Raw genomic sequence first — 20,029 nt, 5'->3', positions numbered from 1 at the left:
TCTATGTCTATTTGGTTATTGGGAAGGAAAATCACACTTATGGTGCCTGTCTAATGTATACATCTCCCCTTATAACCAGATGGGGGCCGCCAGTATCAAATTCCAATAAATAATCAGGGGAGACGAAAGGGTCTCAAATATGTATAGACTGGAGGAGAGAAGAGAGAGGGGGTGTGATAGAAACACTTAAAGGGATTTAGCAAAGTATAGGAGGGAAGTTTCCTCCAATTTCTTCCATTGAGCCAATCACGTGTTACTGTGAGCGGTGTACACCTGAGACGGTACTCCTTAAAACGTCACCAAAGGTGAAAGTGAGATGTAAGCTCTAGAGCGTCACTTCTCAAGTCATCCATATCAGGGTGTAGATCTCTAGCCCCAACTTAAACGCCCCGCCAGTTGCCATGTACAGACAGACGATGCAACTGTACTTTTATTAACATACATGAAATAGCTGTTGGCCTAATGCCTTGTGAATGCTGCTGGAAACGGATCGCGTGCTCCCGGAGTGACGTAATATCAAAAGGAATGTTCTACTTCTCGCAGTGCCGGAGCTCGCTGGGTAAACAGCCGCGCACTTAGACGAGAAACGCACCAAGAATCCGGCATTCGCCAGGTGAAAAAGGCGGTAACAAGACTGCATGCGGATGGCCCACGCCAGTCACCTTATCCAATCAGGAGGGGGCTCTGACGTCATGAATTCCCCGCCCCTCCCAAGTGTCTGTTCTCGTTCCTTACCAGTCCCCGAACTCCCTGCCGGGACCAATCAAATTAGCACCTCGGCGAGGGAAAGGCAACGGATGAGGCCCGCACGGTCGGGCATTATGAAAGACCTCGTCGCTAGCCCTTCCGGTTAGTGTAAACCACGTTTTCTTTATTATTATTTATTTATTCTTGTAACGTTTACGGCACGCTTGGATTGTGGGAGGGTCTGTTGTGCTATTGACGGGAGGCGGGAGTGAAAGCTGCCGCCGGTGCCTTCTTGGGCCTCGCTACCCGAAATGCCTTGTGAGAGGAAGTGAAGCCATCTTTGGTCCCTTCTCTTTTGACAATAAACAAGCGGAAAGTGGGGCTATCCGGAGTACCGAGACAGGCCCGGGCCTATCGAGTGGTGTCTGGCAGTGATAAGTTGATAGCACCTAGCTGTAGCCGGCATAGAGACTGCGAGCACGGGGCCTGGGGCTAGAGGAGACACTCCTCCAACACACAAGCAAGACTGTGTTCATTTTAAGTAGTGCTGTTTTCATGTTTCCCTCAGGTTTATCGTCCTCAAACCCCTCAGCTCAGGAGGTCAGGCCAGAGGGTACCGGCTCCTCCAAGAAGAGGAAGCTGAACAGCAGCAGCAGCGAAAAGGACGATTTCGACCCCCTTTCCTCCCCCAAACACTCTTCCTCCTCCTCCAACCTCTTACAGAAGAAACTGAGGTTTGACGATACCCTGGACTTTATTGGACTCGATGTGAAGATGGCTGAGGAGTCCCCCTCCTCTTCTTCGTGCTCTTCCAATGCTCCTCAGCCCCTGAGGAGTAAAAACGTACTGATCTCCCCTGTGGCTGCTGGCCATCATGCCAATGGGCTCACCAAAGCCTCCCCTGTGTCCAGCTTTGCTAACAGCAAGCATGGCTCTGCCAAGAAGTTAGTAATCAAGAACTTTAAAGGTAAAAGATGTGTGTGTCTGTGGCGCTTTTGCCGTAAGGAAGCCTTTTATTGGTTTTACCGTTATGGTGATCATCAGCTGCCTGAGGGCTCCACCTGTCACTCAGTTTGTTCTCGCTTTTTGAACCTCCGCTGTTCTTTGCAGTTTTTCAATTTAAGTGTTTTTGGTGATGCCTGTCATAATGTTGCAGTCAAGAGGTTTTAAAAGATAATATACAAAAATTTGATGCTAATATCCAAGAGGTTGTGTCGTTCGTTTGAAAGGTGCCAGCTATACATTGTGTGCTAGTCAACGTTAATCCAAGTATTTTATTATTGAGGTCAACTTGAAGGGGTAAACTCTGGTTATGGACCTGTGTGCAAAAAAACAAAAAAAACAAAGCCAGCTTGATGCAGTTAATGGTTCTTTTATTTACTCTTCAAAGACAATCTTGTCAACCGTGTTTATGTCATTTTGTTTAAGTGTTTGGGGCTGACGGGTTGTGATCGGAACGGTTCATCACGGAGATCGGTTGACATGAGTGTTTTTTTTTTTATTTAACTTATATATGCTATGTCTTGTCACCAAGCCACAAATTTATAGTTTTACAACTTTTAGTTAAAACTGTCTATTGAACCCATTTGGAACTGAAAAAACTTTACAATCTCGCAGGTAACTGGATGCTAGCTCAGGCCTTCACATAGATGTGACATTCATATTGAATGGTGATGCCAGGGAGTTGAGATTTCCAACTCTCTGCAAACTCTTTAGTGAGGGAACCTCATGGTCTCTCCGGACCTGGAATATCCCTTTAAACATTTACCTTGAGATGAGAGAATTATTTTTCAAAACAAGGTATATGATCGATTGAGGGGTGTCAAACTTTTCTTTTAATGAGTGACATATGATGGGAAATTCCAAGAGCTTGTATCAAAATGTAAAGAAAACATATTTTTTTTTAATAAGAATTGTTTGTTGTGCTAGAATATATACATCCTTCCCTTCTTTCAGCCATGCGTTGGGGTCACTTCCAGACTGTTGGACTTCTCTCCCATACATGTAACTTGGTTATTGCTATTACAGTTATTTATTATTATTGCATCTTTGAATCTGTGTATTTGTTTTGTTTTTTTCCCCCCTGTCGTGGGATAATGGAATAATTAGATGCACATGTCCAAGCGTTTGCAAGGTTCCTTGTACAGCCGCTAGTTACTTTTACCTCTATCACAACCAATAAAGGGACCACGTGCAAGTTTATATAAACTAAAAGTATTTTAGCAAAAATGCATTGCTAATTATTATACGTTGATCTAACGTGCTTTGATGCACTTTAAGGAGCTCTTTTCTTATTGTGACATTGGGCTTGGCATTGTGTGTATTCTACAGTGGTATTGTGTTGAAAAGAGTGATTTATTATTTTATTTGTCTTCCTGTACGGATTCTGTATACAATTTACACATGCATACCTGGAAACACAAAGGGAAATTGTATTGGCCCCCCAGGAGTCAAATTCAATAGGAGCGATTATGCTGTGTTAATAAAATTCTAATGCTTATTTGTGAGCCTAGTGCACTGTATGTGTATAATATGGACGCTCATGTTCAAAATGCTGTGGCTGAGTTAACAAAACTGCCTGGTTACTTTGGCTTCTTGTCTTACAAGAGTAAGGTAAGTGCACTTGCTGGGGCAGGTGCTAGTAGCTGAAGGTATCTGTTAATTATAGATTTTGAATGCAAACTAAACAATAAAAAAGGAGAGTTTATGTTACTACTTACTTGGGGGACATTCTTTATATGATGGCTGAATGGTTCCTTTAAAGCAGTTTGGCTTGCGGGAGATGTGTTTATGTTGCCATATCTCCAGCATTACAATATATTTACTGCCTGTCAGATCCATTTCTGGCTTGGCATCCTGGTGTGGGGGTCTAACGAAACCTGTATGAGCAGAAAGTGATCCCCTTTGTTTTCGGTTGGAGCTCGGTGATGTGAAATGTTGGTGCACTTAGGAAAAATTGCTGTACAGGTTCAGTGGATAGTTATTAAAGTACCCACGACTAGTTTAAAATGCATTCTTCATTCATGAGGCTGAATGGCGCGTCCATTTAAAAGTTCCATCCACACTCTATGTTCGATGGGGGCCAATGGCTTTTTTTTATACTTTGCGTGGAAGAGGGTTGCCTTATCACTTATTGGAATGGTCAGCTTTACAAGTATGCATATGAGACTTAATACCCCATGTGTCATTGTGTCTGAAAATATATACCTTCTATCCTCCAGGTATTTAGATGGTGCGTTTGCTCTTATTTGTACTTTTGGTTTAAAACACCTTTGCCAGCATGCACTTGACTTCTAACTATAGTTAACTTGTGTATTTATATGGCTTCCTATTTTCCTCATGTTTTGGTTGCAAATAAAGCAGCGTTTGTTCCTTCTTTTTAATTAATACATTTTACTTTTACAGATAAACCTAAATTGCCTGAAAATTACAGTGATGAAACCTGGCAGAAACTGAAGGAAGCGGTACAAGCCATTCAAAAAAGCACTTCAATAAAATACAACTTAGAAGAATTGTACCAGGTTTGTTAACGTTAGTAAAAAGATCCTCTCTTATAATGATGAATGCCAAGTTTTAGAACAAGAGTCTTACCCCATAGATTTTGAAACATTTGATGCTTTGCTTTCTGTAGCCCCCGTTTGTGAAGGCCTGCCGCTCCGACTGACCCTCACTCACTCACTGGTTTACTCGCTATCCATGTGTGTTGATTTAATAACCGTCTCCTTTTGTCTTTCTAGGCTGTGGAAAACCTCTGTTCTTACAAGATCTCTGCAAACCTCTACAAACAATTGAGGCAGATTTGTGAGGACCACATCAAAGCACAAATTCACCAATTCAGAGAATATCCTTTTTTGGAATAGTGTTATGTATTCATCGTCTGCGTTGATTTGCGGCGTTAATTACTGGTTAGAAATTACGTTTCTGAACATATAGTTGCTCTAAAATGAAAAGGACTGTATCTAAAATAATTTTGTTAGTTTAACTTGGTTTTGTTTGCAGTCTGTGTGTAAGCGACTACAGTTTTTTTTTTGGGGGGGGTCGGTTTCTAGTTGAAAGTGTAAGTGCTGTACTTGGTGTAATATTCAGGTAAATTTGTTCAAGAATCATTTATTAAAGTTTGAAATGACTCCAACTACGACAGCTGAGAGTTCCTTTTAAAGTGGCATGATGTCCCACTTACACTTGCATACAGGGATTCTGCAGAATCTCGCATATGCATTTTCCCTCCTCACCCCCATTTATTTTCAGTGCAGGTGATCTCCTTACATGTGAAATGCTTTAATGCCAGTCACCCCCAGCACTTTTCTTATTATTCAGCTACTTGCAAGTGCATATTTCCTTAACACTTTAATCACAGATTCATTGGATTGTGTCATTTTTCTAAAGATAATAAACAAATGTTGGGAGGACCACTGCAGGCAAATGGTAAATATTTCCTTGCATCTGTGTTTTTCTTTTGGGAAACTTTGTATGTACTTGTCTTAAATATAAAACATTTATTATCACACGTCTAATACCCAGTGTTTTTGAACATCTGCCGTACGAAGGACTTTTCTATTACTTGTAGTAACTGCTGGCGGGCGCGCATGGGATATTGATGAGCGTTTTTTTGTGTAACAGTGTCTGTTGCTTTATGGGAATGAGAGCTGTGTAGAAGTCATTAGTTGGTATTCACATTTTTACCCCTTCTAGTGAAGTTTTTATGCTGTTTTTAGGATCTTCTTTTTAATATTATCCTTTGTAGAGCGCTATGGAGTTTGGTGCTCTATAAAACAATGAATAATAATTACTTGTCTCATTCTTACAAATATTTGTTGGGAGGAGCAGATCAGCTGTATGTAGGGATCTGTTTAATGAGAATTTTAGTTTTGATGCTTTATAGGGGGCAGTTCTACATTTTAATGTGAAGTATTTCAAAAGTTCAAATATCAATTTGTTTTATTTTTCATTTTTTATTTGTCTTAAAGATCATGATTCGGAGTATATTCTTATTTCTGGACAGAACATATGTTCTGCAAAATTCAATGTTGCCATCTATATGGTAAGTAAGTAAATTATTGCTGCGCTCTTAAGGCAGTTGGGTTTATGGCTTGGTAGTTTTCTCACATTCTTATTTAACTTTAAGAAGCTGATTATTAAAGGGCCACATTACAGCTCCCGATGTTTCTCTGTTTTACTGCACTTTTTAAGACGGATATTTCAGTATATGTTACTGGGATTTCTAGAGTGTTTTTAAAGTAACTTTTTTTTTTAGCCTTTTTATTTTGATCACTACAGGGAGAAATTTTATTCTGGCTCTTTCTGGCTTCTAACTGCTAAAGACATGTTGTCAAGCTCTGGTGTAATCTTGATGTTGGGCTACTAAATAGGTTATGGAGGTAATAGAAGATTAGCCATCAATGTATACTGTAAAGACATAACTCTCTATTTGCCAGCACTTTTAATTGTTAGATACAATTTCTCAGTATTTCATTGATGCTATAAATACGTTTTATATATGACCAATTTTGTTTACAGGATAATGGCTAAAAACGCATGGAGTTATTTATTTTAACCTCTCTCGAATAATACATTTCAAATCAAAATGCATGTTATTGCAGGGATATGGGATTGGAACTCTTCAGAAACCATATCATCAGTGATCAGAAAGTCCAGAACAAGACCATTGATGGAATTCTTCTGTTGATTGAGAGAGAACGAAACGGAGAAGCGATCGACAGATATTTATTACGAAGCCTTCTTAGTATGCTCTCTGACTTACAGGTACAATGAGCAGAGTTAGGGCATGCATACACTATAACTATAATATTACATATAACTTACTTGTTGATTCATATAGTCACATGGTTAATAAGGTTGAAAAAAAGACACATAGTCTATCAAGTGCAACCATTCCACAAACGCATATTGGTTGATCCAGAAGAAGGCAAAAAAAAGTTTTGTTGTTGACCCATTTTAGTTTCTTTACTCTGTGGAAATTGAGATGTTGGCTTTGGTATTTTCCAATAAACTTTACAGCACTATGACATTTATGGTCAACCAGCATATTAACTTTAATACATTTTCATCTTGCATGTATTTAGTATATGAACTCTTATTGGCAAGTATGCTGTGAATATAGTTAATGTCTCGTTTGTGCCTTAATGCATTAAGGGAATATTCTGTTAATAGCTTGCATTCTATAAGGAAATCTAGAAAATGTTAAGAATCTGCCTCTCCATTGAATATAAATTGTTTGTCTTGCGTTGCAGATATATCAGGACTCGTTTGAGCACAGGTTCTTAGAAGAGACAAACCGGCTGTATGCTGCAGAAGGCCAGCGGCTCATGCAGGAGTGTGAGGTGTGTAACAAGACCTTCTCTTAGTGTGGCCGATATAAATTGTAACTGACACGTAAACAATTGAGTTGATAGGGAAACAAGAAAGCCTTAAAAAGTGGACATGTCATCCTCATGCATGGCAATAACTTTGTTGTTCTGCTAGGCTGGGCTCCATGCATAGGTACACAGTCCTCACAATTAGGGCTGCAACAACTAATCGATAAAATCGATAATAATCGATAATGAAATTCGTTGGCAACGAATTTCATTATCGATTAGTTGAATCGATTATTATCGATTATAAAATGAGGGTTTTTTTCAGAGCAAACGCTCTGAAAAATCCCCCTCATTATATAATCCGTTTAGTCTGACTCACCGTCTCACAGCAGCAGCTCCTACTTACTCCCCCTCCCTGTAATCACTGTGACAACTGGCCCCGCCCCTTCCTTCTCCAGGCCAGAACCACATGGCTGTGACACTCATCTAACTGTAAGTATATGTATGTATATGTATGTATATGTATATATATGTGTATATATATATATATATACGTGTGTGTGTGTGTGTGTGTGTGTGTGTGTATATATGTGTATATATATATATATATATATACGTGTGTGTGTGTGTGTGTATATATATATATATATATATATATATATATATATATATGTATATGTGTGTGTGTGTATATATGTATGTAATATATATATATATATATATATATATATATATATTTGGGCTACTGAAAGTTAGGGGAGGTGGGGGTTAATTTAGGGGCAGTTATGGTTAGTGGGGTGTTTAGGGTTAATTTAGGGGCAGTTATGGTTAATTGGGTGTTTAGGGTTAATTTAGGGGCAGTTATGTTAATAGGGTGTTTAGGGTTAATTTAGGAGCAGCTGTGGTTAATGGGGTGTTTGGGGTTAATTTGAGGCAGTTGTGGTTAATGGTGTGTTTAGGGTTAATTTAGGGGATGCTGTGGTTGATGGGGTCTTTAGGGTTAATTTAGGGGATGCTGTGGTTAAGGGGGTGTTAAGGGTTAATTTAGGGGCAGTTATGGTTAATGGGGAGTTTAGGGTTAATTTAGGGGAATCTAAATCCTGGGGGCAGTGAAGTGACATATCTGGGGGTATAAGGCATATACAGTATATAAAGCATATGTGGGGAGGGCAGTGTGGCATGTCTGGGGAGGATGAAGTGGTGTATCAGGGTGTATAAGGCATATCTGGGGGTAGAGTGGCATATCTGGGGGTAGAGAAGTGGCATGTCTGGGAGGCAGGGTGGCATGTCTGGGGAGGATGGAGTGGGGTATCAGGGGATATAAGGCGTATCAGGCACAGTGGCAGATGTGGGAGGCAGCGTGGAGTGGCAGATGTGGGAGGCAGCGTGGCATATGTGGGAGGCATTGTGGAGTGGCAGATGTGGGAGGCAGCATGGCGTGGCATATGTGGGGAGGCAGTGTGGCATGTCTGGGGAGGATGGAGTGGTGTTTCAGGGGGTATAAGGCGTATCAGGCACAGTGGCATGTGGGGGGTAGAGTGGAGTGGCAGATGTGGGAGGCAGCGTGGCGTGGCATATGTGGGAGGCAGCGTGGAGTGGCAGATGTGGGAGGCAGCGTGGAGTGGCAGATGTGGGAGGCAGCGTGGAGTGGCAGATGTGGGAGGCAGCGTGGAGTGGCATATGTGGGAGGCAGCATGGTGTGGTATATGTGGGAGGCAGCGTGGAGTGGCAGATGTGGGAGGCAGCGTGGAGTGGCAGATGTAGGAGGCAGCGTGGAGTGCTGTGGGAGGCAGCGTGGCATATGTGGGGGGGCAGCATGGCATGTCTGGGAGGCAGCGTAGCAAGCCTGGGCTCAAATGTGCATATATTGGGGGGCTGGTTGGGAAATAAAGACAAGAAATGTATTATCAAAGTTTTTTTATTCTGCTGTTTGTATTTAACATCATTTGTTTAGTAAATTATTTTAAATAAATGAAAAATTTACATTCATTTTTTTTATCCGATTAATCGATTAATCGAAAAAATAATCGGCCAACTAATCGATTATTAAAATAATCGTTAGTTGCAGCCCTACTCACAATGCTGTCCGTCTGCATTGCATGCTGTGACAGCTTTGCAGAGAGGTTCATGGGCCAGCGCTTGTGTGTTGACAACCAAACAGATGACCATATTTGTTGGTTTAATAACTGTGTATTTATTATGTGTCCTTTTGTCATTAAGCTCTTTATTTCCACATTTGTTAGCAAAATGACTAACCGTGTCGAGTACGAATTTCGCATGTGCACCTTGCAGTCTGTGTGAGACTGTTTGACAAATGACCTGGCTTTACAGCACTATGTGAAATCATTTTATATAATTTGCTGTGCAAGCCTTTTTATCTTCTCCAGAGTAGCACAGAAGGCATATCTGCTTCTACACATTAGCTCTTTTGTTGTAGGGTGCTAATGCTGGTCCTCTGTTTCCCTTCATGTTTAAAGTTAATAGACTTTGGGATCTGTTTACAAGTTGTGTTTTCAACTCCTATATTTCAGTATATATTATAAAAGGTCAATCAAGCAAGAGCTGGACTGACCCTGTATAATGATATAGATCCATCAGTGAGAATTCTTTAGTCTCCTTACACACTGAAACTTTTTAACATTTTTTATTTTTTAAAACTGTTAATGACAATGGGGTGGTAAAATTGCTTTCTCTTGGTACAGGTTCCAGAATACCTTCATCATGTGAACAAACGCTTAGAAGAAGAAGCAGACCGTGTAATTAAATATTTAGATCAAAGCACACAGTGAGTTTACATCTCTAATGTGGGATATGTTTGGCTAATACGATAAAGTTTATATTTTTATGTTTAGCTTTCATAGAGTAACTAGTGATTTTTCTGGAGCACCACCTCCTAGTATTCCGTGATGTGATTGCATGATGGCTGTTGATGCTGTAGTCCCTTCCCCTGACTAAATTGGTTTCTTGAGCTCAAAACATTTGTTTCCCATAATACAGCAAAATGTTTGTTTTACCACATTTTGACAAAGGGCAGTCTATGCAGTCCTCAAAACAGTGGTTCTTCTTGACCACCTTATGTAAGCTTGAGAGACTGTAATAGCGTTACACTGACGAGCTCTAAATAAAAAGCATTTAATTTCCTGTGGTCTCACGGCGGGCACGTCTGGAAATATCAGAGGAAAAGATCTGTACAGACCCCCCTGCCGTGTGTGTGTAATATATTATATATATATACACACACCCACCCCACCTCAGGGGATGTTCCTGTATATAAATTGGTTATTTGGGAGACCCGTAGATGAAACCATAAGCAAACTTCGCGCCGCTTTGTGTTCTTGCTATCAAATTGTTTTATTTGAATGAATATGGTTTTAATTAAAAGCCTTGATGGCCCTAAAGGGGTTAAAAGAATATAGATGTACTCCGACTCTGTCTTCATGTTAAATGCCTTTTTAAATGTACTCTCATTTCCAGTGGAAGTGGTAGAGGCTAACACAGTAGGGTGATTTTAAGCATGCATGAGAGGCATAGTTATCCCGAAACTAAGACCAGACAAAGGACTGATTATGATCTGAGTGAATGTTTTAATTTGTTTTTGTAGGAAGCCATTAATTGCTACTGTAGAGAAACAGCTTCTAGGTGAACATTTAACGGCCACTCTCCAGAAAGGTAATTTCCTATAACATTCTGTCACGTTGCATTTGAAGTCCGCATTGCATCACAATGGACACAATTAATATTGGATGTCTCACTCGACAGGTTTAAATCACCTTTTGGATGAAAATCGTATTCAAGACCTTTCCTTGCTGTATCAATTGTTCAGTCGAGTGCGAGGTGGAGTACAGGTTCTTCTGCAACACTGGATTGAATATATAAAGGTATTTTTAAAGGGACAGCGCACCCTATCGCTTACATTGTTCACGTCGTACCTGGATGCTTGTCAGTCACTGACAAGAAGGCACATGCACACGTTTGAGGCGAGACAGGGGCCTTCGAGCGTATCTCCTCCAAGTCTGGACGCTGGGTGGGAAAAATTAATTTAAAGTGGTGAGAAAGCTACCATATGCATTACTTTGCTTTTGATGGCTGGAGTGTCCCTAGAAGTTGCAGTTGACCTGCTTGATACTGTCATTTATTTTGATAGTACATAAAAAAAAAAAAAAATGCACATGGACATATGGAGTGAGTTCTCCCAGGCAGTTGGGTTCAAGTAATACCTTTTATTTACCAACTGATTTGTTTTTATTGCATTGTAACATGGGGACCGGTTGTAATTGTTTCTTTCTTTCTAGGCCTTTGGTAGCACCATTGTGATCAATCCAGAAAAAGATAAGACAATGGTACAAGAGCTGCTGGATTTTAAGGACAAAGTTGACAATGTGATAGATGTCTGCTTTTTAAAGAATGAAAAGTTTGTAAATGCTATGAAAGAAGCATTTGAAACTTTTATTAACAAAAGACCAAACAAACCCGCAGAACTAATAGGTATATATATTTTTTATATTATTTGCTTATTTATCGTTTTCTTCTTGAGTTAAATCAGAAGATAAAAATATCTTTTTTATACTGGGCTAGAAGCATTCTTTACGTAGGCAGTGGTAGCTGTTTCTAAAGTATCTGTAAGGAAATTACCGCATGTGTCGTCTTTAACAATTTGTGGATGCATACAATTCACATTGATTTATTAGAGAAATAAAATTCTGTATTAAAGTACATTTTTTCTTTTGAAATTCTTTGCTAATCCCCCAAAACACTTGTATGTGTTCTTGATTCTAGCTAAATATGTCGATTCGAAGCTGCGGACTGGAAATAAAGAAGCGACTGATGAAGAGCTTGAAAAGATGCTGGATAAAATTATGATTATATTTAGGTTCATTTATGGTATGTTTTAAATATACATTAGGCTTGACATATAAGAGAAACTTGTCAGAACCATCTTAAAGTATTATAGGAACGTAAAAAAAATCCAACTTTGTCACTACGGGAGAAGGTACTTAGAACTGTGTGAACTATCTGGGCCAGAGCTTAGAACTGTGTGAACCATCTGGGCCAGAGCTTAGAACTGTGTGAACTATCTGAGCCAGAGCTTAGAACTGTGTGAACCATCTGGGCCAGAGCTTAGAACTGTGTGAACTATCTGGGCCAGAGACACACACATCTCCTTTCACACAAACTCTTTTCAGGAAGCTAAAGGGCTCTGATATAAAGCAACTGCTTTTTATTTTTCTTTTAATAAGATACGTTATAGTACTATTCTTGTTTTTTTTTGACATGGTAACCTAAAACGGTTTGCTTAAAGTTTAACATTGAATGAAAAAGATTCTTAGCCGCATTAGGTATTTTTAATATTTCGATAGTCTTGGAATCCTATAATTTTGTCTTATTTTTAGAATTGCTAGGGGTACGGGACCTAATAACTTTCTCTGTTTACTGTTCGCTGGATCAGAACTTGTTTTTTGTCTTGCTTTTGTTTCTCATCAGCTCATGGCCTCGTATTGTACTGTAAAATCTTACATGGAAATGTAGTGTTTTGGGATCTGCTTAAAACATTTGACATCTTCTGTTCTCCTGTCTCCTATTCTAAACTCTCATTGAATTCCCTCTGTCCTTAGGTAAGGATGTGTTTGAGGCTTTCTACAAGAAAGACTTGGCCAAGCGGCTCCTTGTTGGAAAAAGTGCTTCCGTAGATGCTGAAAAATCTATGCTTTCGAAATTGAAGCACGGTATGTATAAACAACCAGCCTTTTACCTATGCTTTTTGGCATTACTGAATCTGCTTTTTTCATTTAAAACTTTTTGCATTATAGCTTTAGTCTTGCTGCCAAAAAGTCAAATGATGTTTTCTGTAGATTTCCTTTTAGAGTATGTAACACACCTTGTACTACCTATTCTACATACACTATATAAAAACACTGAGTAGTAGGATGTGTAGATGATATGGTGATCTAAGTTACAAGTTACTGAATCTAAAAGTTTTCCTAGGGACTTTAGTTTGTTCTGTGAGCTTATCCCAGAAAGGTGCAGTAGAATCCCTAGGTTTCTATGTTTTTGCTGTAGATGTGCCATGTAAACTATAATTTGGTTGTGATTGTTAAATAGAAAAGAAAATGTTAAAATAATTATTGTGTTTTTGTAGAATGTGGGGCTGCCTTTACCAGCAAACTTGAAGGAATGTTTAAAGACATGGAATTATCAAAAGACATTATGGTTCACTTTAAACAGGTAAAATCAATCTCCATGTTTACTTTTGTATTTGCAATTATTCAGTAACATTGTGCTTTAATTTACAGCTATACCGTTAAGGGATGTATTCCTACGATCGGTTTTCAGTAGTTGTGGGGACAGTCTTCTTTTTTTTTTTTTTTTTTAACCCTTACGGTGATGTTCATCGAAAGTCTTGTGTCTGAAGGATGATATACGGTATAAATATCACAAATGCCATAATTGTATTCGACTATTTACAGATTGAATGACTGCTCCCTCAACTAAAACAGTGATGTTATGTACAGAGTACTTAATTGCAATTTTACCAGGGCGGATTGTTTTTATCAATATGAAAAGTAAACCAAGCAACGTGTGTAAAAATGCGCACATTTCTTTTCAGTACATGCAGAACCAGAATGTCCCGGGCAATATTGAGCTGACGGTAAACATTCTCACAATGGGATACTGGCCAACATATGTACCTATGGAAGTTCATCTGCCTCCAGAAGTAAGTTCCCTGTCCCTCTTTTGGGTCTCTTATGTGCACAGACAGTAAGAAGAAACAAGCTGGCTTCTACCGAGAAATGCTACGATTGCAAATGTGTGTGTGTGTGTGTATATAATATATATACGTGTGTGTCATGGCACCTGTGTTCTAGTTGTTCACAGCCTCTTTAGCAGCAGATGTGGTTCACATTTCCATCCCTAAACGGCAATACTATGCCATGTTAAGGTGGCTGATGCTATTAGAATTAAGTCTCTTCCTATAACAAGAAATTGATCTGCAGGTAACTAATAAACAAAATAAAAAAACTTTGCATTAAACGAATGCTACAGTTCTTTGGCAGCTAAGATACAGGCAGTCCTCATACTTGCATCATATTTTTCCATCAAAGCACGTTAAATGGAACCATATTTTCACATAGGTACAAATGCTATGATTGGTTTAATGCCGCACCAAAGACGAAATGCTACAATAAAGTGTATTGAGTACACTGAGCAGTACAGTATAGCCTTATCGAAGGGGGTGCTTTACATTAGGAGCTAAACATGGCTCCACTGTATATTTTACAGAGCACATCCACAATAGGACTGACAATATATAAATGGGAAGAAAAGTGGGGCAGCATAACTTTAAATGGCCAAAATCACATTGAGGAAAGCAATATGATGTAAGTTGAGTCGAAGTTGTGAATCAAATAGAGGGCTGCCTGTATTTCTTTAAATACCAACATACTTCTATTGGAACCTCTGAGTTCCAACACCTGAATTATAAAACCAAACAATATTCAAAGCTCTAAAAAGCCCAATAAAAAAAATGTTTCGATATTTCCGAGTGAATATGTGCTAAACATGGAAGGCAGTTAATGTATAAATGTGTCTTATAGAAACGGCTAAAACATTAGAAGTCCACATAACTACTTCATACAGATTTACTGCAAAACAGTTATACGAAATATCCTGGGACCAACTTATGGGATATATAGCACAATACAATGACATATACATTTTATATCCTATTATAAGCATGGTGAAACGAGAACACCATTAGAAACCGGATTTGTGCTTAGGTGTAAGAATGAGTGGAGTCATCTGGGACGTGACATTCCCTTTTTGATTTCACATTGGTCATGTTTATGTGCTTAATATCACTTTCCTTTTTTTCTTGAATTTTAGATGGTAAAATTACAGGAGATATTTAAGACCTTTTATCTGGGAAAGCACAGCGGTAGAAAGCTGCAGTGGCAATCAACACTAGGACAGTGTGTATTAAAAGCTGAGTTCAATGAGGTGAGTTCTACCGGCTAACGCAGATTTCTTTTATTTGCCTGGAAACTAGGTTGTACGCACAAGTTATTTTCTGCTGAAGCGCTGAACAAGGAATGACACTAATGCTAGGACGGTAAATGTTTATTGCTGATAGTATAACAATGCTATAATAATCGATGTCATGCCAACTGTGATTGCTGTGGCTGTAATTATCCCCTACTGATCGGCCCACCAAGGACTGCTATTGTAGACGTGGCAGTCTGTGCACCGGGACGTGGAAGAGACCAGTGCTTGTGGAGGTGCAGGAGCAATGTTTGCGCGGTATTTTCCACGCAGTCGCTATGCTGCTCATGCACGGTTCTTTCTGCAAATGAGTTAAAGCAAATCTGTCTTTATACAAAATGTACATCTCAAAGCCTCTCTTAACTAGGCTTGGTGGCTTGGGCTGCTTGCTTGGAGCCTAATTAAATAATCTTGTGTAAGTAATGGCCTCTGTAGAACCAGCAGATAGCGTGGCAAATAAGCTTTTCTGATTTGTTTTCTTCTCTCTCCAGGGTAGGAAAGAGCTCCAGGTTTCGCTGTTTCAAACGCTTGTCTTGCTGATGTTTAACGAGGGAGAAGAATTCAGTTTTGAGGAGATTAGGCAGGCAACTGGCATAGGTAGGAATCTTACCAATGTTTACCTTATTTAAATGACTCAAGAAAATTATATTATGTTTAATGTGTGTTGTTTGGCAGAGGACAGTGAGTTACGAAGAACGCTGCAGTCTGTAGCATGCGGAAGAGCCAGGGTTCTTGTCAAGAGTCCCAAGAGTAAAGATGTTGATGACGGAGACAAGTTCACGTTCAATGATGATTTCCGGCATCAGCTCTTCAGAATAAGGATTAATCAAATTCAGATGAAAGAAACGGTATGTTATTTTTATATATAATTTTTTTTCTTGGATTTTTGTTCTTAATCCAGTTGTTTAGTAGTAGAGATTGTGTTCCTTATGTTACTGCTGTGGTTTTATGTCATTTTTGTTTTATGGTTGATTTGCTGCATAAGCATCGCAAGTATTACGACTTACATCTGACACTGTCCTGTATTGCTGGCCACAGAACAAAACAGAGCCGTCAACACCTGTAAAACACTCAATTGATGCACTCAACGCTTCTTTTCTTTATATATAGGTGGAAGAACAAGCAAGCACTACAGAGAGAGTATTCCAAGACAGACAGTACCAGATTGATGCAGCAATTGTTCGAATAATGAAAATGAGGAAGGCTCTTAGCCACAATCTCCTGGTTTCCGAGGTGTACAACCAGCTTAAATTCCCAGTCAAGGTAACAGATTCTGAAGACTGTTTTGACTGCACAACTCTTATTCTCTACACACAGATTTTAACAGCAAATAAAAACCTTCCGGACCCTCTAGATTGCTTTTTTTTTTTTTTTCTTCCGTAGTGAAAAAACTGCAAACGTTACTTGGTCCTTGATTATATTCACACTAATCTAATGCCTATACCATGCATGTGTAAATTCCTTCAATGGTTAATAAGCTGTTTAGGATTAGTCTCCTTGTTTCTCTGCATTACTTCACACTCTATTTTTCCTTGATTTTTGTATTGTGTTCATGATGGCTTTAACCCCTTCACTGAACAACAGGAGAGACTCTGCAGGGTCTGTCTAGATCACAGTGTGATCAGTGAAGGGGATGAGAGTGAGATAGCAGTGGAGGCTCTTCCACTTATCTACTACTTCCCTCAAAGTGTAATGCGGCTTTCCTAAATTCCATCTTACACCGACTTCTTGCCCTGGCATGCATTCCCCTTCTCTATACTGTTCTTGTCCACCTGTAGCTGCCTGATATATCGGCAAATGCCAGATATTATTACTGATAAGTTAATCAAAGCAAACCAGACAAATGTGACCTAGTGCCCTTTCTGCAGAAAAACAATGTAAAGGTTTCACTCTGTTTATATGTATGTATAAATAAAGTGTGTGTGTGTATAGTTATCTATATCTTTTGTGTGTGTGTGTGTGTGTGTGTATGTGTTTCAAATCATGCATTCAGACTGATTTTTGGTAGTGACATTTTTAATTGTATATAAATATTAGTCAAGGGTCCAAGCTTACCTTATTCTGGTCCTTAATAACCAAATCTGTCATTAGTTTCCTCTTATCCAACAAAGGTTAATTGTGCACGCTTGAGTTAGCAGTCTGTTTATTTACAACACTTTTTCCTTTCTCTGTCCTTCCAGCCTGCAGATCTGAAGAAAAGAATAGAATCCTTAATAGACAGAGACTACATGGAAAGGGACAAGGAAAATCCCAACCAGTACAATTACGTTGCGTAGAAATGTCGTCGCCTTTGTTTTTATGAGCTCCTTGTCGCTGGGTTGCTAATGGATAATAAAATTAGCCTTTCGATCCCATTAAATTAATCTTTCTTTTTACATCATCACTAACTGAATGCAAACTGCCTAAAGACGAACTACGTAAGCAACATTTTCGGTGATGTCAAATACCCCCTTTAAAGAATACATTTTACATTTAAAAAGAATGCTGTTGAACTCTTTGCATGTTATTTATAACGATGTGCAGAACACTTAAGAGTGACTTCCAGAGTTCTATCTGCTCTACAAGTGAAGACAATATTAAAGGGCAAAATGGCACTTTCTTCCAGCTGTTCCTTGAAGCTGCATGCAAACTCTCACAACAGCTAGGGATGTGATCAAGGATATTCTCATGGCCGGTGTGCTTCTCGTGTGATCTGTTAATTCGCAGCTTGAACATTTGGCACTTCCATCACAACCAAAACAGAAGGCACTGTACCCCAAGTATATGAATATGACTTTTATTTAAGGATGTATCATTCGTGTGCTTAAGTGCTAGTTTTTACCGCATAAACATTCTTCTAATGACATCGTAGCGTGGCTGTTAATTGATGTGTGATGTAAACTGGGATTAAATGAGAACCCCTGAAGGAAATTACAAAGTCCCCTTGCCATCTTGCCAAATCTAAATACCTGTTTGTTTCTTAGCGCTATGTACTTTCAGTATCTTAAGTAAGATTTTAGTACAGCCGCCCAGCATCAACCGTGGGAGTAGATGTTGGAATATCTAGAATTAGGAATACGTGTGAGATCTGAGTTGGGGCATATTTGTTTTACCAACATAAGTACAGCTATGTGAGCCTGGGGGAGAAAAGGGTTGATGCTGGTAATTAATGGATTTAACACAGTCTCATCTCCGATGTCTTTTGCCGCCACAGAGAGGATATTTAGTGAGCGCCTAGAGGTTTAGCCTGAAATCACTAGGTTCTCAGACATTCTAGAAAAATAAAAAGCATCAGTTAGAAAAGAGAGGATTCTATGATTCTTTGTGCCTTTTATGAAAGATTAAAATAGACTTTGTGCTTCAGGCACCTGGTGTCTTAGATATTTTGTTCATAATCCAAAGGGATATAAGAAACCTTTTTGGCATTTTATAAACCTGCGAGGAATTGATGTTTTCACATAACCAGACTGAAGGAGTAGCTTTGAGACTCAATCATGCCTTTTTGCTGCTTTGGACAACCGCGTTTGCTTCTGCTCCATTTTTTGCAGCATATCCGGCTTTTAAATTCTTCTTGTCGGGCCTGAAGCAAATGCATCCATATACAGGGTTACCACTGTTGCCTTTTGCTTTATTTTATTTTATTTAAAATTGTCCCACTGAACGAACTCATTCCGAAAAGACTAGTAAATGGCAGACGCTTTTTCTACGATCAACTTTTTTTTTTTTTTTTTTTTAACAAGATCCCATTAATGTGGTGAATGGCGGCAAATCAAATTCTAACCATGGCTTAACCCTCTCTCTCTCGTTTGTGCCGAGGAAAGGCTTTGAAAAAGCGTTGCGGCTGCTTTACGAAGTTTTGTATGTATTCAGATTATTTTAATTGTCACGGCTTGAAAATGGACATGGTGGTTCTTGTACTTTCAGAGGTAACCGTTCTGCATCGAGTTTGGGACTGTTGTGACGCCCGTAGCTGGAATCCATGTCGCTGTCTGAATGCAGAAAGGATTAGAGTTACTGCTTGCCGCTCGTTTGGTGTGGTTATCGGCATGTCGCGTTCTCATGAAATAGGATTATTTTTTCTGGTTTATTGCTGTTTGGAATGTTTTCTTTAGGAATAATGTCCCGTAAAACTGCATCGTTTCTGCCGCTGTTTTAAGTTTAGAGAGGTTGTCGAACTTGTCACTTTTATTTTGTTGTGTGCATGTACTTTTTTTTTTTTTTTTTTTTTTTTTTTTTGTGCCGTGAGGTCATAATTGTCTTTTTTTAAATTTACGCAAAGGTGCCAAAATACAGCATATTGCAAAAAAATAGCAGAATTAAAAACAAGATGTTTTAGTTCATATAGTATTTGACAAAGGTACAAGCGACGCCTTTGAATTTTATTTTTGACAAGCGTCCCAGCACTTTTTCCTCTTCTCATTTAACGTGTAGAGAGGCTCACAGAACAAAGCAAGTGGTACACGCAGAATGGGAAGATAAATATCATGTGGGTAATGTCAGTTTGATCGACACCACGTTGTTGGCAGCCATTCATCTCTCGGTTCTTTTAAAGCCCCCCGCGTGTGGCGGTTTGCAGATTTTATTTTTTTTCCGTGCGTTGAATGGGTTGAATAAATGGGGGAATTTTGACTCTGAAGAGTGCAGCAGCATTCGGAAATGTAATATACTTTTCATATGCCAATTGTTCAGTATGTGGCGTGAAAAGCTCGCCCCCCTGTCTGTAGGGCGTGTTTTCACTGCGGCTTTGAGAAAATGTAATGTGTGCGTTCACTGTATCAAATCTTTAATGTGATCTAAAAGGCTATGTGACCGTATCGCATCCTTTTAAGACAAAGGTAAAACCTTTTTATTGTTTCACGAAGTATGACGAGGGTACAAGGTCTTTCTAAGTTGCTAAATAATGTAAATATGTGTCCCTTCAAAAAAGAGTGAATCTGTTATCTAGGTATTTTGTGTCATTTAATAAATATTAAATAGTTTATTTTTTTGTGTTGCTAAATTTATTTGTG

At 39.1% G+C, this 20,029-nt stretch overlaps 1 protein-coding gene across 1 annotated transcript; it reads left to right on the top strand.

Annotated features, from left to right (window-relative positions):
* Positions 1-752: 752 nt before the first annotated feature.
* On the top strand, positions 753-17,884 carry CUL4B (cullin 4B). The gene is made up of 21 exons (XM_053472632.1): positions 753-849; positions 1,256-1,654; positions 4,093-4,208; positions 4,425-4,529; positions 5,044-5,112; positions 5,655-5,728; positions 6,288-6,450; positions 6,939-7,028; positions 9,707-9,789; positions 10,606-10,673; positions 10,764-10,882; positions 11,297-11,489; positions 11,781-11,885; positions 12,617-12,727; positions 13,141-13,226; positions 13,609-13,716; positions 14,886-14,999; positions 15,533-15,638; positions 15,717-15,889; positions 16,152-16,304; positions 17,222-17,884. Exons 1-21 carry the CDS (start codon positions 798-800, stop codon positions 17,315-17,317), a joined length of 2,583 nt encoding a protein of 860 aa, XP_053328607.1. The 5' UTR covers positions 753-797; the 3' UTR covers positions 17,318-17,884.
* The last annotated feature ends 2,145 nt before the right edge of the window (positions 17,885-20,029 follow it).

This window comes from Spea bombifrons, chromosome 8, assembly GCF_027358695.1.
Source record: "Spea bombifrons isolate aSpeBom1 chromosome 8, aSpeBom1.2.pri, whole genome shotgun sequence".
NCBI classification, from domain to species: domain Eukaryota; kingdom Metazoa; phylum Chordata; class Amphibia; order Anura; family Pelobatidae; genus Spea; species Spea bombifrons.
Note: the sequence above shows the minus strand (reverse complement) of the source record. Positions and strands in the feature narration are given on the sequence as shown.

What these genes read in the sequence shown, in the direction of transcription:
- CUL4B (XM_053472632.1), top strand. Translation starts at nt 798, where the DNA reads ATGAGGCCCGCACGGTCGGGCATTATGAAAGACCTCGTCGCTAGCCCT. An exon ending in AGGACCACTGCAGGCAAATG is followed by an intron (nt 5,113 to 5,654) that starts GTAAATATTTCC and finishes TTTGTCTTAAAG; the next exon opens with ATCATGATTCGGAGTATATT. An exon ending in TATTTAGATCAAAGCACACA is followed by an intron (nt 9,790 to 10,605) that starts GTGAGTTTACAT and finishes TTGTTTTTGTAG; the next exon opens with GAAGCCATTAATTGCTACTG.